An 18,218-nucleotide genomic window follows, 5' to 3' on the forward strand; every position below is an offset into this window, starting at 1 on the left:
GACAAATGGAGCAGAAGACGAAGTTAGTCTCTACGTGCTATCATGCTTTGAGTCTTACAGATAACAAAAGTATTTTTTAAAAGTGCGGGACCAAATGGTTCCCGCATGTCATCGGGCCCACCTCCTCTGGATGACAAAAGGCGCAGAAGACGACGTTAGTCTCTGTGTGCTATCATGCTTTGAGTCTTATAGATAGCAAAAAGGTGTGGGACCAAATGGTTCTGGCATGTCATTGGGCCCACCGCCTCTGGATGACAAAAGGCGCAGAAGACGACATTAGTCTCAGCGTGCTATCATGCTTTGAGTCTTATAGATAGCAAAAGTAAGTGCGGGACCAAATGGTTCCCGCACGTCATCGGGCCCGCCGCCTCTGGATAACAAAAGGCGCAAAAGACAACTTTAGTCTCTGCGTGCTATCATGCTTTGAGTCTTATAGATAGCAAAAGGTTTATACGGATAACCGCTTAGGTGTTTTCGCTTGTCACATGACTCCAAGGTTAGTATGGCAGAGATTGTGGGGCGGCCGACAAAAACGAGGCTCTTGCTCCTACGTATCCTCAATGAGGAACTCATACCTACGTAGTTCTGGATAACTTGTGAGACTAAAAATAGTCTCGGTGTTTTCTTCACTAAAATGCGAACATGCTTTAGTAAAGAGACAAAACTTCCAACTGATCAGAGCAACATATTTTTTGGATGAAAAACAATGTGTCTACCGGGGAAGGAGAGTATACTGATCAAAATCTTCTCATAACCATAAATGAGATTTTGGATGTCAGCATTTCATTTCTAAATGACCATTTAGAGGAAACACTGGGTTCAACAAAAATAGAAGAAAATCACTCAAAGTGTATTAATCTCACACAGGTAAGTGTTTCATCCTAATTCCGAACCATAGATATGTCATGACTTGATCTTGCAAATCATTTCCTATCAAATCAAAGATTACATGCGTGATCATGGATCAGTAGGACTTTTTCTTGGGAATGGTGTTTTTTTGTGGGAATTTTGGCTTTGAATGTTTTTGGCCTTTTCCTTTTCTGTTTTGGTTTAGTGTGAGGCGAACAAGTCACCGACGCACAGGATTTTTGGTTGGCAATCAAAGGGAGAGGACCACTTCAGGTCGTGGTTTCCTTTCTTTTTATGCTTACTTGATGATAACTCTGTATTTGTTAAGATGTCGTATGGTCTAAAGACCTTTCTGTATATTTCTTCTGTTTTCTTCTGATCTTTGATCGGGAATTTTCTTTCCTTTTTTTGTTTTCTCCCACTCTTCAATTGGGAATTTTCTCTTTTGATTTTCTCTCGCTCTTTTGATTGGGAATTTCCTTTCTTTTTTTGTTTTCTCCTGAGGGCAAGGATTGACATTCTCACCCTGGGTCAAGGTTTATGGTAAATTGGGATTTTGGCTCAAGGCTTGTAGCACGGCTGGACATGATATATGTCAGGGTTTGGTTTGGTTCAAGGATAAAAGGGATGCCCCATATTATTTCCATGACACAAATGCAAAAAATGATGATTTGGAAATTTTATGCAAAACTAGTCATGCATGCACCTATGCGGACACTCAAGTGTCAAACTTTTATGGTCATGTGATGCTAGGGCTCATGATTCATTTGCTCTATTTAAGTCAACCTAGTGTTTCCAAAATATGTTCTTTTATCAATTTGTGCATTCATCTGTGTCTATTTTTGGGTGTTCAGGAAAATTTTCACAGCATTCACCCTTCAGGTGTATACACATTTTTCAAAAGCTGGTTATGATCAGTGAATTTTTTTTCAAAGAAAAGCTGGAAGTCATCTCTTTTCAAAAGCATGTTGGTTTTTCAGCTAGACAACTTATTTTTCTTTTTTCTCTTTTCCTTTTTATCATGTGTTTATTTCTTTTCCTTGTTTGTTTTTGTTTTTTTCTTTTCATGAGGTATTTTGTTACCTAAACATGTGTATATTTTTGTGAGGTATTTTTGCTATATACATGCATATCCAAGGTATCTTGCTACCTAAACATACATATATAAGTTTTGTGGAGTATTTTTTTGTTACATACATGCATATCCAAGGTATCTTTCTACCTAAGCATATATATATATATATATATATATATATATATATATATATATATATATATATATTGTGAGGTATGACTACATTCCTTGTTTGCGCTTGTTTTATTTAAATTCCTAGGATCATGAGCAACTAGGCGTGTCCTACTACAAAAAGTGATCAAATAACAAGCATAGATTCAAAAGGTACTAGGTTGCCTCCTAGTAGCGCTTCTTTAACGTCTTGAGCTGGACGCATGGCGACTTGTCGGTCACGGACCTAGTACTTTGCTTACCTTTGGCCTTGGACTTGGTCACCTATTTGTCGGCTATGTGTCGTAGGCAATACTCTAACCTTTTTGTGGATGAGCTGAGGGGCTCTGGAGGTGGCGGCGGTGCATTTGTTGCCTGTTGCTGGCCATCCCCAGGCTGTTGTGGTGTCTCGTCCTCTGCCTGCCTGGGGGCACAATACTTCTTGATGAAAGCCCGGTTAATAGGGGACTTAATGACCTTGTTGGGGGTGACGGGCACTCCGTAGAACTGACAGAGGCCCGTAATCAGAGCTGGAAACCCCAGGACCCTGTGGGACTTCTTTGGTTCCACTTGGTGTCCTGCGGGCGCGATCCCTGCAAACAATAGATGACATCAGAAATCAGTTTGAACCATATGCATACTTACCTATGTCGCGATGGCATGACCTTACCGGGGAGTACGGGCACCCTGTAGGACTGATAGAGGCCCGTAACCAAAACTGGAAACCCCAGGGCCCTGTTGGACTTCTCCAAGTCCACTAGGTGCCTTATGGGCGCGACCCCAACTGATACTTCCGCAGGGGGAGATCGGCATTACGGTCGCTGGGCAGAATGTTGCTAAGTAACAATGTCATACATATCTGTGTAAGAGTGGTCATGTTGGTGCGCACGATCTGCACTTGTCTCTTTGCAGCGGCACGGGTGAAATCTTGCCCCAGTATGCATAGTAGTTGCGTGATAGCCTCCCTCTCTAGTTGTATTTGCACAGTTGGCGCTCTTAGGCTGCCTTGCAGCGGCGCTTTCCATTTGTCCAGAGCTAGTCAAGGGACGACGACCCATCGGTCGTGACCCTAGCCTCTACTTGCATCCGTCCCTAAGTACCTGAAAGTAGGAAACAACATCGCGTGGTAAACCGTGGCCACGTTACCGTTTTACCTTGATGGGTTTCGGCCTCCAACTTCATCCTGGCATTTGACCACGGCCAGTTGATTCTGCCCCGGTTATAACAAAATATGCATGTGTATGCGTATGCATGAATGTTTTCAAACGCAACAAATTTTTAGTGAAAGCTGGTTTAGGTTCAGTTTTAATTAAGCGCTTTGGGGCATCCCGTGGACTGAGCGAAAAAGGCTCAGGTTACCATAAACTGCACATGGTTTTAAAGCACGAAGTGAGGACTGAAACCTCAAACTCATGTTCTCTTCTTTTAAAAGACTGTGATGAGAAATATACAGTAGACGGGAATCCCTGGTGGAAACCAAGAAGAATACACAAAAAATAAAAGAACATGCAGTGATATCCTCAATTGCCCCAGATTCTAAGCATAATATCGCTTGACAACATCGGAGTTCACAGGTAAAGGCAGCTCCTCGCCATCCATGTTGGTAAGCACCAGGGCCCCTCCGGAAAAAGCCATTTTCACAACGAAAGGTCCTTCGTAGTTCGGGGCCCACTTCCCTCGATTATCTTTAACAACGTGGGACATTTTTTCAGCACAAGGTTCCTATCATGGAACTTACGCAAGCGCACCTTCTTGTCGAATGCATTCTTCATTCTTTGTTGATACAGGCGCCCATGGCTCATGGCTATCAAGCGCTTACATTCGATAAGGTTGAGTTGGTCGTAGCGTGTTTGAGCCCACTCCGATTCTTCTAAACTTGATTCTGCTAGTATCCTCTGAGAAGGGATCTCTACTTCAAATGGGAGTACCGCTTCCGTTCCATAAATCAAGGAATACGGTGTTGCCCCAGTAGAAGTTCGTACCGAAGTTCGGTATCCATGCAAGGCAAAAGGCAGCATCACATGCCAATCTTTGTATGATAATGTCATCTTCTGAATAATTTTCTTAATATTCTTGTTGGCTGCTTCCACGGCTCCGTTCATCTTTGGTCGGTAGGGTGTGGAATTGTGATGCTAGATTTTGAAATCCGCGCACATTTCCTGCATCATCTTGTTATTCAGATTGGTACCATTGTCGGTAATGATCTTCCTAGGGAGTCCATACCGACAAATCAGCTCCCTCTTGATGAATCTGACAACTACACTCCTCGTGACATTGGTGTAGGAAGCCGCTTCGACCCATTTGGTGAAATAATCTATTGCCACGAGAATGAAGCGATGACCGTTCGAAGCCTTGTGTTCAATGGCCCCTATGATGTATATCCCCCACATGGAAAAAGGCCAAGGGGCGGACATGATATTCAGAGGATGTGGCGGAGCATTGACATTGTCCGCGAACGCTTGACATTTATGGCATTTCCTTACATGGATGCAGCAATCACTTTCCATGGTGAGCCAGTAATAACCTGCTCTCAGGATCTTTCTGGCCATAGCATGGCCATTGGCGTGTGTTCCAAATGAGCCCGCGTGGACTTCCTCGATCATGTGGTTCACCTCTTTGGCATCCACGGATCGCAGGAGAGTCAAGTCATGGTTTCTTTTATATAGTATGCTCCCACTCATGAAGAAACCGGCCGCTAATCTCCTCAACGTCCTCTTATCATTGTCGGAAGCCTCCAGTGGGTACTCTTTGCTTTCAACATATCGCTTGATATCGGAATACCAAGGCTTACCGTCCCGTTCCTCTTCCACCTGACAACAATGTGCGGGTTTGCCACGACACCAAAACTCAATGTATGGTAGATCCCCGTGCGGTGTTAGCTAGAACATGGACGCCAAAGTAGCAAGCGCATCCGCCATTTGATTTTCCTCCCGGGGAACGTGATGGAAGGAGATCTCATCAAAGGAATCAGCCAACTCCTTGATATAGGCTTTGTAGGGTATCAGCTTGGGGTCTCTATTTTCCCATTCCCCTCTCAGCTGGTGAATCACCAGTGCTGAGTCCCCGTACACTTTGAGCAGTTTGACATTAGAGTCAATTGCCGCCTGGACGGCCAGGGCACACGCTTCATACTCAGCCATATTATTGGTGCAGTCAAACCCCAGCCTGGCTGTGAAAGGTATACATTGATTGTCTGGAGAGACCAATACTGCTCCAATGCCATGGCCTAAAACGTTTGACGCTACATCAAACCATACAGTCCATTTGTCCTGGTCCTCATCTAGTTTTTCCTCAAACAAGGCCATGATGTCCTCATCCGGGAATTCGGGATGCATGGGCTGATAGTTGTTAAGAGGCTGCTGAGCCAAATAATCCGCTAATGCGCTCTCTTTTATCGCCTTTTGGGTGACGTAAACTATATCAAACTTGGATAACAAGACCTGCCATCGGGTGATCCGTCCTGTGAGAGCTGGCTTTTCAAAGATGTACTTAACCGGGTCCATTTTGGATATCAACCAGGTGGTATGGCTCAGCATGTATTGTCTTAGACGATGGGATGCCCAGACTAAAGCACAACACGTTCTTTCGAGCAGGGAGTAATTCATTTCACAGGCCGTGAACTTTTTACTCAAGTAGTAGACAGCGTGCTCTTTCTTCACGGACTCGTCATGTTGCCCCAGCATACATCCCATCGACTCGTCCAAAATCGTCATATACAAAATGAGAGGCCTTCCGGGTACCGGTGGCATAAGCACAGGAGGGTTCATGAGACACTATTTGATCCTTCCAAATGACTCTTGACAATCCTCGTTCCAGCGGATGGTTTGGTTTTTGCGTAAGAGTTTGAACAATGGCTCACAAATAGCGGTGAGCTGTGATATAAACCTGGCAATATAATTCAAACGTCCTAGGAAACCTCGGACTTGCCTCTCGGTATGGGGTTCCGGCATCTCAAGGATGGCTTTCACCTTTTCAGGGTCCACCTCTATCCCTTTCTGGCTTACGATGAAACCTAGCAACTTCCCTGATTTGACCCCAAAAGTGCACTTAGCGGGGTTCAACCTCAATTGATACTTCCTGAGCCTTTCGAACAACTTCCGCAGGTTGACAAGGTGTCCCTCCTCGGTCTTAGATTTGGCAATTATGTCTTCCACGTAGACCTCGATCTCTTGGTGCATCATATCGTGGAACAAAGCCACCATAGCCCATTGATAAGTTGCCCCAACATTCTTGAGTCCAAAGGACATCACCTTGTAGCAGAACGTCCCCCATAGGGTGACAAAGGTAGTCTTTTCCATATCTTCTGACGCCATTTTTATCTGATTGTAACCGGAGAATCTGTCCATAAAGGAAAACAAAGCGAAATTGGTCGTATTATCCACGAGGATATCGATGTGCGGCAAAGGAAAATTGTCTTTGGGACTGGCTCGATTCAAATCCCGATAATCCACACACATTCGCACCTTCCCATCCTTCTTAGGGACTGGTACAATGTTGGCAACCCATTCTGGGTACCGAGCGACAGCCAGAAAACCAACATCAAATTGTTTCTTCACCTCTTCTTTTATTTTCAAGGATGTCTCGGGTTTCATCCTCCTCAGTTTTTGTTTTACCGGGGAACACTCGGGATTTAGGGGTAATCGGTGTTGTACAATATCAGAACTCAAACCGGGCATATCTTGGTACGACCAAGCAAAGATGTCTTGGTAGTCTCTTAGCAGGGCTGTTAATTCTTTACGAATGGATGTGGTCATACCCGTGCCTATCTTTACTTCCTTTTTCCCACTGTCGATTCCTAAGTTCACTAGTTCTATCTCTTCTTAATGAGGCCCCATTTCTTAGTCCTCATGGGCGACTATCCTTTCCAACTCTGGTGGAAGTCCCACATCCTCGTCCTCTTTATCCTCCGTTTGATTTGTTTCTTGCTCGAAATCAATGGTCGGGTCCCAGGTATTAGTACCTTCGAGGGACTCGTCGTCGGATGTGGCGTTAAAAGTAAAGAAATAAACATGCAAATGGATGAGAATGGGTAGAGACGTAGGAACAGATGAAGAAAGATCTTTTATTTTATAATTCTAGGAACAAAAGACATAAAGCCTTAACAAAAGAAAACTCTAAAGCCTAGGCCCAACTGTAGAGTTTAAAAGCCACAAAGGGTTACATTATGCTTGTTGCGTAAATGTCCGGGCGTTCCTCCACTCGCCAATTTCCTAGTCGGAAACCAGGAGGGCATGGTCGTACCAACTCCGACCAACTTGGCGAATCATCTTCACATATCGCAACGACTTGGCCTTCGTGTCCTAGACCCGTGCTTATAAAGCTCCCACTGATGTGGCAGGGCGGGCCTCCTTTGACTTCTTGTCCCAATCGCGAGCCTTGACCTCCGCTCTTCCTTCTTGTAATGCCTTTCTTTATGTTCGCTTGTGTGGGTTTATAGCCTAACCCAAACTTCCCACGGTTTCCTTTAGCGCTTATCAGGCTGGTTATGCCACCGTTGTCCTTGCCTAAACCCATTTCGGGCTCGTAACCATTCCCCAACATCACTCGGGCCATCATTACTGTCGCATCAGACAGGCAAGGTTGCCCAGAGAAGGAATCTACAGAGGCAATGCTAACCACCTCAAAAGACTGGAAGGCCGTTTCTAATGACTCCTCCGCGGCTTCCACATATGGCATAGAGGACGGGAAACTCACCAAGATGTCTTCCTCGCCCGATACAATAACCAAATGCCCTTTCACTACGAACTTCAATTTTTGGTGGAGTGTAGAGGGAACGACTCCCACCGAATGGATCCATGGATGCCCCAACAGGCAACTGTAAGCGGGGTTAATGTCCATTATTTGAAAGGTAACTTGACAGGTATGGGGGCCTATCTGTATAGGGAGGTCGATCTCTCCCCTAACCTCTCGGCGGGTGCCATCGAAGGCACGGACTACCATGGAACTTGGCTTTAGATGGGAAGCATTAAACGGTAATTTCTCCAAAGTGCTTTTGGGAATTACGTTTAAACTGGAATCGTTATCAATAAGCACCTTGGCTACGACGTGGTCCATGCACTTGACTGATACATGTAAAGCGTTGTTATGCCCTCTCCCCTCGGCAGGGATTTCTTCTTCGGCGAAGGCGAGATAATTGTTGGCGGTGATATTATTGACGAGTCCTCCAAAGCCCTCTACAGAGATATCTTGAGCCATATGAGCTTCATTCAAGACCTTTACTAGTAAAGCCCGATGAGGCTCAGAGCTCATGAGTAATTCCAAAAAGAGAGACCCTGGCCGGGGTTTTGTTGAGCTGTTCAATGACCTTGAACTCGCTCTGCTGAATAATGCGGAGAAACTCGCTTGCTTCCTCTAGCGACACTTCCTTCTTGCTGCAGCCATTCCTTTTCTCCGGAAGACCCTTTACCGGAATATCCTCGTTCGGAGTGAGGGTCGTCTTGTCATTTTGTTCCTCCACCATCTTGGCCTTTCCCTTACTGTTTGCAGGTTGTGTTGGCAGGACGGAAGGTGCAAACACGCGACCGCTGCGGGTCACACCGCTCAGCCCCGTGATATTGGTTACCTTGGCCGACAATGAGCTGACGTTGATGGCTTCTTCTTCCCTTTCACTCGGAGGTGTATACCTCCACGGGACTGCGTGGCTGTTTTGGTATGGGAAAGGAACAGGTTTAGTTGTCGGGGGGTATTGGGGCTTTTGTGGAGCTGTGTCCTTGGTGAAATATATCACCAAAGGTTTAGGCCTTCCAAAACTTCTCTCATCCGCGGACTGCATACATATATGCTGCTCTTCCCTCCCCTCATCATCGACTTCCAGTCGGCCTTGATCTATCATTCGCTGCAACAATTCCTCTATTGCCAAACATGTTTCCATGTTATGTAGCTCGCCGGGATGCAACAAACAAGAATCCTCTTTATGCCCACCGTGGGGAATCACACCTCCCTTTTGTAGGGCCTCAAAGATAAACCTCCTAGGGGTTGTCACGTCCTTTAAAGGTTTAGACCTGCGCAGCCTATCTGACTCAATGGCATTAACCGCTCCCCCTCCATGATTGGCGAGCGGGTTGGTTTTCACGTTGGGCCGATCCTCTTGAAATGTCAGCCATCCAGCATTTATCAAATGTTGGACCTTGTATTTAAGGGCCAAGCATTTTTCGATGGAATGCCCCGGGGTATTCCCATGGTACGTGCAAGTTGCGTTAGGATCATACCACTTTGGGAAAGGGGGTTGGTAGATCTTCCCGGGAGTTATTACGGCCATTTGGTTGGCGATAAGGGACGACAAGAGGTCTTCGTACGTCATTGGGAGTGGGGTGAATTTTGGAATTGGCTTTGGGGAAAAGTAGGCATTGCGTTGGAATTGTCGGCCGGGTGAGTCGTGGTTGGAGCCGGAACTTGGGGGGCCTCCCTCTGGATGGGTGCCTTAGGCTGCACGGGTGCTGAATTGGAGGAGTGCCCAGCACGAGCTGAAAAGCTCGGATGATGTTGCGCATATTGATGTGTTCCATGAGAGGTCTGCGGGGGCTTGACCCATGTGGGCGCCGAAGTGACGGCGTGGGCATCTCCCTCCTTCCTTTTTGCCCCAGTTGCTTTGATTCTTTTAGCATTGGCACTTGTGGAGGAAACGTAATTGAACTTCCCTCTTTTCAACCCTACTTCGATTCTTTCCCCGGCGAATACTAGGTCCGCGAAGCTGGACGACATGTAACCTACCAACTTCTCATAGTAAAACACTAGCAAGGTGTCTACCATCATGGTGATCATCTCCCATTCGACCATGGGAGGGGCAACTTGTGCTGCCAGGTCTCTCCACCGCCGTGCGTATTCTTTAAAGCTCTCACCTTCCTTCTTGAACATATTCTATAGCTGAGTGCGATCGGGAGCCATATTGGAATTATACTAATATTGCCTTAGGAAAGCAGTAATCAGGTCCTTCCAAGTACGGATGCGGGAAGCTTCCAGATTAGTGTACCAAACAACCACGGCTCCGGCCAAGCTATCTTGGAAAAAGTGTATTAATAGCTTCTCATCCCTAGAGTGCACGCCCATCTTGCGACAATACATCTTGAGATGGTTCTTGGGACAAGTCGTCCATTTATACTTGTCGAAGTCCGGCACCTTGAATTTTGGGGGGATAACAACATCCGGTACCAAGCAAAGATTCGTCATGTCTGCGAACGGATAGTCACCGAAGCCTTCAACAGCTCTCAATCTCTCCTCGAGGAGATCGAGTTTCCTTCTTTCCTCGGTCGCCGGGGGTGGTCCTTCTGTGGACAAGATTATTGGTTGTGCTGTGAGGTTAGGCTGAGGCAAAGTGTTGGGTGCCGGCCCCTCGACGGGGATCGAGGGGTAGAACTCGACATCCCTTTGGGCATACTCTTGATGATCTTCGTGGACCTCGTCGGGCTGTCGAGGAGGCTCCCCTTCAAGGATGGGGGAAGAGATATGACCCGCATCGTCTTGCATGACTGGCGGCGTGTAATTAGGCGGCAATCCATAAGGGTAAGCCACCCGGTTGTATCCCAAATGGGGGTTGCTGTTGTGCCCCAGTGTGCTCCTTCCTCGTCCTATAGTATTTGGGGGAGGATGGTGCACGGTAGTTAGGAGAGTTGGGTCTGCTTCGGCAGCCAAACTAACGGCGGCAGCGGTGGCCACGTTTTTCTCCATGAGTTGCCTCATTCCTAACATGGCCTCCATCATGGAAGCCATTTGTTCTTTCAGAGCCAACATGTTGGCTTTTATCTGTTCCTGTGTCTCCTCTTGATCACCCATCGTTCTAGATTTGGATCTGGTGCGATAGGGATGCCTTTGGGTGCGTTTAGTTATGGTGTTTTTCCTAGAAAAACCAAACGTGAGGAGTAGGTAAAAATTATGAATGCATGCTAGGGATATAATGCAGGAGTGATTTGATTCGCACTGACTTTTGGAGTAAAAACATGGGATAAACTCATTTTATTCAAAAATTTTATAACTAGTCAAGATCTGAGTGACAATACAAGTTCCCTAGCGGTTTCTAATTATATGGGCCATTAGATCTATCATATGCTGACAATAGCCGAGAAGTCTGTGGATCTCCTCGGGGGCGGAGTAGGTGTCCGCCATTGCCTTGGCCTTAGCTAGCAATCGGGGAAGCTCTTGACTCCCGTTCAAGGTAAGAGAGAATCGGTCCATCCACATCATTGCCTCTTGATGTAGCGAGTCGATCACCCTTCCTCTAGCCTCCTTTTCCGTGTACACTTGGGCATACTCGTCCGCCACTCTATGTTCATGGGCCGTGGCTAGATTTAGTTCTTCTTGGTACTTGGTGATGATAGCTAACATGTTGGTCTCTGTCTCGCATAACCGCTGAGACAAACTTCTCTTGGACCTCGAGCAAGCCTTCAACTCATCTTTCAAGATCAAACTGTCTACTCGTGATTGGTCCCTTTCCTTTCTTCGGAGTTTAAGCTCGTTGTTGCTTCCCCACAGATCCCCTCGGAATTTGTTCCGGCCGTGTTCTTCCCTACAAGCCCTCTTGGTTTCTCGTTCCAAGGCTTTGGTGGTAGCCACATTTACATCTCTCAATTTGGTATTCTCCTTTCGGATTTTCAGAGCTGCTGATTTGAACCTTTCTTTAACTGTTTGGGCTTGCTCGAGTTCCGCCCTAAGGGCATGTACCTCTTCGTCTTCCTCTGGTGCCTCAACTTCCTCTCTTTTAGCGGTTCTCAAACTTGGAAGCCAATCCAAACCTTGCACGTGGGCTTTTAACCACTAACGATAGCCACCGATGGGCCCATTGTTACTGTCCCTGAGTTCCTTGTCCTTCTTTTGCAACACCTCCCATACCTTGCGGACCTTCTAAAGTGTCTCCACGTTGGTCTTATTGAAGCCTCGTGAAATGACAGGCGCGAGCTCATCCTCTAGTGGTGCCCCTCTCATAGGGTAGCCAAGTTGTCTTATAGCAAGAACAGGATTGTAGCTGATGCAACCCCTCGTCCCCATCAAGGGAACATTTGGAAATCCTCCGCATGAAAAGAACTCTGGTTCTTCCTTCCTTCCATCGAGGGAACCAGTTAACAGATGCTCCTTTTTTGCTTGCTAAGAGTTGGTCCCAATTTGCCCCTCCTTTCTCTGTGCATGAACGGTGGCTTTCTAACGGGCAAGCATGCCTCACCTCTTGGCGAAAAAGGTGTGAAACTAACCATACATAAAGAGCTGGAGTACAACAAACAATCCTTGTATTGCTCTTTTCACATCTTCGGTCGAAGGTGTCATATAGGTCGGCTAGCATAGCGACAACCGGGCTTTCCTTGTGGTTATGATAGGTGAGAAAAGCGTCGATCGCTGCCAGGTCCACCAACCCATCCACATTCGGAAAGAGGACTCCTCCGAAAATCAACAGTGCGAGAATATCTATGAATAGGGCACACTCGCCTTTACCTGCCAAGATTCTTGCTTTTGCCTCCAAATATTTTCTTGGTATTCCAACCACCCCATTTTCGACTTGCTTCCTGTGGTCTAATTCCTGCGCCGAGATTTGGACTATCTTGGAAATTCTAGCTAATGAGGGATAGAACCCTGAGAAGAGGTATGGTTTCCTTCCCCCTAGAAGGCATCCTAGGATCTCTTCAAATTCTTCTACCATAGGTGATAGCTGGAAGTCCCCAAAGGTGAAGCACCTCAACGGCTGATCATAATACTGGCAAGGGAGGCAATGGCCTCTATGGAGACTTCTACCATGGCTAAGTCCCAGATTTTACAATAAGCTTTGCGAAAAGCTTGCCGCTAGAGCTGACCCATTAACTGCCCTAACTCCTTTAGACTAGTGGTCCCTAGGCTCTTGACCTTGACTTGATAGAACCTCTTTTTAAGTGAAGGCATTTGACTTGATCCCATGTTTTACTAAAGTGAAACAAAATCTAGTGCGAATCAAAACTCCGACATCTATCATGGGTGGAATTGATGAATGCATGAAGAAATGCATATGACATAGATGCAATTTATGAATACGGGAGCCCGGGAAATTGTCTCCTTCTTAGATACAACGTCTTGGGATAGCAAAGTGTCTGACGCATGTATTTAAGAAGGTGGCACGGACCCTCCGTTGGTTTGCCAAAGAGAGGGGATCAAAACAGAATCCGTGTGTGATGCATATGCGAAAGGCGCAACATGGGAATGTACATAGTATGACAATATTCACAAAATATAAGCAAAAGGGTACATGACACTTATGCATGGCAGTGTGAAAAAATGGCACGCAGCGTATCCGCTTCGTGCCCCTACTCAAGGGACCTATATGGGAGAGAGCTAAAAAGGTTTTTAGTGATAATCCCCAAGGTGGTCATATCTTTCTTGATGGTCTCTAAAGGTATCATCCTCTTCGAAGAACATATTGCAGCAGTAGGGACTACTAGCAACAATATGTTATCAAAGGGAAAAACTCTAGATAAGGGTTCACTGTAATCAAGCAAGTCGGAGACCTAGCATGATCACAGATTCACCTCCACTCCTTATGTTCCCACGAACCCGGGTATAGGGCCCTTTTTCAAATCACCGTGTGTGCAAATAGTGTTGGTGTTTGTGTGCATCAAATGAAAATATTTACCCCATGCATACTTTTTAAAACACACTAAAAGCATAAAAGAGTTATATACACAAGAACATAAGAAAAATAAAGGGAAACCAACAAAGGAGAAAGTCATGATAAAACATTGCACAAGATTAAATGGCCTAACTCTCTAAAAACAAATCCTCAGTGGAGTCGCCAACTTTCGCAACCTACCCTTCGGCGGAAGGGCGATGCGTGACTCGCGGGTGCGTGTTCCAAGAAAGGAATACGCGCGGAGTCGCCACCAACGTTTATTTGAGGAAAACGTCAGAAAAACCGGAAAAGACGTGATCTACGAACTCTAAGTGAAAGGTTCGGGAGTTGTATTTACGCACGGGGAAGGTATTAGCACCCCACACGTTCGTCACAAGGGACGGTAGCCTTTAATCAAATGTGCAAATATGACTTCAATTTATGTTATTTTCCCTTTTTTATGTTCTTATGTCTTTTTATGCCTTTTTACATTTTTATCTTTTTGTGGTCGACAAGGGTGTTTCCCTTTGCTCCTACGTATTCCTCAATTGCGATGGGAAAATCAAACCTACGTAGTTCTTTTGTGAACAAAGCGTTTTGGTTAAGTTATTTTTTATCCTTTTTTTTGCAAGATATGTTTTTATTTTAATGAAAGGTCATTTAAGGCGTTGGACCATTAGACAATTTTTCGATTCTTTTGAAAAGTGAGAAAACATTAAGGCATTGGATCATTAATGATTTCTTTATTTTTGAAAGAGGTAACAAAGTTACATATTGATTTTAGGCTTTTTAGAAATCTACACTTAACCAATAAAAGCGAAAAAGACCATTTCAAGGCGTTGGACCTTTGAAAATAGCTTTTTTAGGCGATGACAAAAGTTTGGTTTATGAATTGATTTTAGCCTTAGTTTCACTTTGGTCATTAGTCGATTCGATTTAAGAAAGAGAAATCCCAAAGAAAAACGTCCGATTGATTTTGATTTATTTTACTAAAAGATATTTTTTATTATTATATTATTATTTTACCTCTTTTTGGTTCCCAACGTGGTTACGGCATGACCGACATTCGGATTTCATTTTAACGGAAATTAACGGATGTTACAATTCAAATGATCAGTGGAAATTTATTTTATTTTTGATTAGGCGAGGAAATGACTTAAGTAAATGACTAAAGCACATCAAAAGGGGTACTGAAAGTAAATGAAATGAAATAAAAGCACGTGAAACAAATGAGAACCACTAAGGGTACATAGAATGAATTGAAAAGTTCGATTTCGTGAACTTACCGGTTGAAGATCGAAGAACGACGAAGAACGAACGAAGAACGTCGAAGAACGGTTGAAAATCTTCACGAAATCACCCACGGAAACATTACGGAAGCGCCTCGGCTTGGATTTTCTTCACGGAAACAATTTTTCTCACTAATTTTAAGTGAATCTCATATACCAGGAGGGTTGAACATTTTTCTCCTTCACTCCTCCCCCTATTTATAGGAAAATAGGGGAGAAGCTTGCCACCCAGCTCGCCTAGGCGAGCTAGGTTGCTTCCTCCAGAAGCAACCGCCTTCTGGAGGAACATCCTGGAAGGCCCAAGTGGGTCTGGTTGATATTTGAACCCCCATTTTTACTAAATATACCCCCTGCCTTTTTTGGTGATTCTTTTTCCGTAAAGTTACGGAAACTTACGAATTTTGTAACGATACTTGTTTTCTTTCCGTAATGTTGCAGAACCTTACGGATTACGTAATCATCCCTTTTTTGCCTTTCGGAACATTACGGAACTTTACGGATTGCGCACTAACACTTCCTTTTAATTTCCGGCATGTCACGGAACTTCACGGATTGTGCTACAATGCTTTTCTTTTGGCTTCCGACATGTCTCAGAACTTCAAAAATTGTCTAACGATGGGTGCCAAATACCTCGAAGTGGTCAAATGAGGGTCGCATCCCAACAACGGATGGTCTCTGGACGAAATTAGGGTATGACAAGATGGCTCTCCCAAAGATAAATTGTTTTCTTCTTTCCATTCAGAGAAGAAAATATGATATAGAGCAATCAGTCTATTGGGCTGCTAACCTTGACCATAGTATCCCACATAAAGTCATATTCAAATCTTTTCAGTTGAATCTGAAGAATATGAGGGAAATCAAAACTATAAGAAACTATATTAAAAAATGTGTAGATTATTGCATTGACAACAACTATAAGAAACTTAAAGGATTCATAACTTGGCAATTGCAAACTAAACAATTTTTGTACACCCAATATAAGAACTAAAAGTTTCAGAACTTCTACAAATGACTTATTACAAGTAGATTCCAAAATAAACAATTTCAGCAAACCTGCAAATCATATTGTTCCACATGATATTTGTTATCCCCTTCAAGACGTTCAACTTCAACATACTTGTCAAAGGAAGCATAAACATCAGGACAGCCATTCACATCAAGCTGAAGGTCTGCAAGTATATGTAAAACTAAATTAGAATCAAGTGGCAAGGTACAATTAAACACATAGCTTCAGTTTGTACATGAAAGTACCATAAAATGACTTCTTTCTAGTTGTTTTATAGTCCACATTGATGCATTCGATATAATTCATATGATTCCCTTCAAATAATTTATGTATAGTTCCCTCAACAACAGTTCCCTAAAGACAAAATGAACATAATCATCATGAATTTGAGACGGTATTCCACAAAAATGTTTTTGTACAAAAGTCCAAAGATAATCCTTTACCTTCATCTTGTCTTCAAGTTTTTCATAGAGGACTCTGTTCAGTTCTTGAACATCATGCTGCATGAAAGAATCATATGTATCCCATCCAAAAGATTTAGTGAACTCCTTTGTTGCAACACTGGTGTCACTATACTGGAGCTTGTAGAATAAAATTTGCAAAGCCAAAGGGATGCTTCTAGAGGGCATGTCATTCTCTGTTGTTGGCATGTGGTATACAGCCTGAAATATGACATCCAAGACCCAAATCCAAACTTCCTCATCACCATCCAGTAAAAAAATAAAACTTCTGAAGGAAAAATAACAATAAGAGAAACAATGCTTGACCTTTCAAAAATAAGGAATATGGTACAAAGTTTGGATTAGAGAATTCATATAAAATGTAGCTCCCTGGTTCTTAAAAGAAACAATGCATGAGCATTATTATGTTCTTCAACTCAAGTGCATAATACAGTATATACATACATGCAAGGAGTTTAACCACAGGTTGCTTCAATCTAAAGGGCAACTTAACTGAGAAATCAATAGAGACAATATCATCCTGCAATTATTTCAACATAATAACTAGAGTTCAAAAAAGCCACTTCCAGTAATCAACAGTGTAGATGAGATTTAACCAACAAACCTCCATTCTCTCACATGCAAGATCAAACGCGATCTGATTCAAAGGCTTAACAATGACCAAATCATAGGTTTTCAAAATAGGGTTACCCAAATTGAGGGCTTGAGCCTGGGAAGCACTATCGACGCAGACGGTGAGACGTGTGTACTGACGGAAGGGGGTGGAGAGTGGGACATGGAGTAGGTGGTGGTGGAGGTTGGCGGAGAGGGAGAGAGAGGGAAGGACGTTGAGGAAAGAGGAGAGGATGAGGGGAGAGATGGAGCAACGGTGGTGATCGGACATGATGCCCTTGATCATGCGGTTGTAAGCGATTCCGATGTAGCCTAACTCCATGGCCTTCACTGCCAGCCCCGTACGGTTACCTTGCTCAATGGCCTTGTTGGCAGGGGAAGGTTCGGGGTAAGGGATGTTGAGGTCAAAGTAACCCTGCCCTTAAATTCCAGCAAAGAAATTAGGCAGGAGATTTTGCAAGGAGAGATTTACCAATTTGAAGTCTAGGGTTCCTCCGAGATTTACCTTCTAGAAGTTGAGGCGCCAGCTCCCTCATCTCCCGCAACGTCGCAATGAAGAAGTTGAAGCGATAAGAAGGAATGCGAGATGAGAGAGAGAGGGCCTAGTACACTGCCCGATAAAAGAGAAAGAGATAAATTAATTAAAAATACTAGACATTTAAGACGGTTTTTCGAAGACCATCTTTGTTTTGAAGCATTCCAAAATGGTTTTACAAAAACCATTTTTAAAATGTTAACAATATTTACAAAATTGTCACTGTTATACAAACAAAGACAATTTTCTTACGACCGACGTAAATATTGTGTCGTAAAAAATAGTGTTTTTAGTAGTGTAAAGAGTCGGTATTGCGCAAAACATATTCTAATAAAATGAAGAGGTATTTGACTTAACCTGTATGTTTCCACATTAAAGAGCATCTTCATCAAACCAAGAAAATGTTAATAACTTTAATAATCTTCATTTTTTTTAATGCAATAATTATCAAAACTCACAATAGATAACTTCGAGAAAAAATTGTTATTTTATTAATATTTCTACTACTAGATAAATATGGCACCTGCAAAACCTTGAGCATCTATAGGTAAGAATCTTTCTTTTCTTTTCTTTTCTTTTCTTTATGGTTGACGCTGTTTCGATGTCAATTATAGATAAAGCACAATAAAATCTACAATTTTGTTATTTTATTAATATTTAATGTAGTATTCAAATATAGTAAAT

General features: G+C 43.8%; 1 protein-coding gene across 2 annotated transcripts; it reads right to left on the reverse strand.

The window, feature by feature from the left end:
- Positions 1-15,801: 15,801 nt before the first annotated feature.
- LOC114370922 lies at positions 15,802-17,616 on the reverse strand. Of its 2 annotated transcripts, XM_028328321.1 has the most exons (5): positions 17,505-17,616; positions 16,992-17,419; positions 16,370-16,588; positions 16,172-16,280; positions 15,802-16,089 (listed from the first exon to the last, which is right to left on the reverse strand). In XM_028328321.1, exons 1-5 carry the CDS (start codon positions 17,533-17,535, stop codon positions 15,965-15,967), a joined length of 912 nt encoding a protein of 303 aa, XP_028184122.1. In that variant the 5' UTR covers positions 17,536-17,616; the 3' UTR covers positions 15,802-15,964. The 2 variants fall into 2 exon arrangements, with proteins under 2 accessions (XP_028184122.1, XP_028184124.1); XM_028328323.1 differs by lacking the exon at positions 16,172-16,280.
- Positions 17,617-18,218: the final 602 nt, after the last annotated feature.

Source organism: Glycine soja, chromosome 10, assembly GCF_004193775.1.
Source record: "Glycine soja cultivar W05 chromosome 10, ASM419377v2, whole genome shotgun sequence".
Taxonomy (NCBI): Eukaryota; Viridiplantae; Streptophyta; class Magnoliopsida; order Fabales; family Fabaceae; genus Glycine; species Glycine soja.

Bases quoted from the DNA above. Each gene is read 5' to 3' on its own strand.
- LOC114370922 (XM_028328321.1), bottom strand. From the start codon at position 17,535: ATGAGGGAGCTGGCGCCTCAACTTCTAGAAG. The intron at 16,589-16,991 runs GTTTGTTGGTTA...GTCATATTTCAG, and splicing joins TTGCATGTGAGAGAATGGAG to GCTGTATACCACATGCCAAC. The intron at 16,281-16,369 runs GTAAAGGATTAT...TTTTGTCTTTAG, and splicing joins AACTTGAAGACAAGATGAAG to GGAACTGTTGTTGAGGGAAC.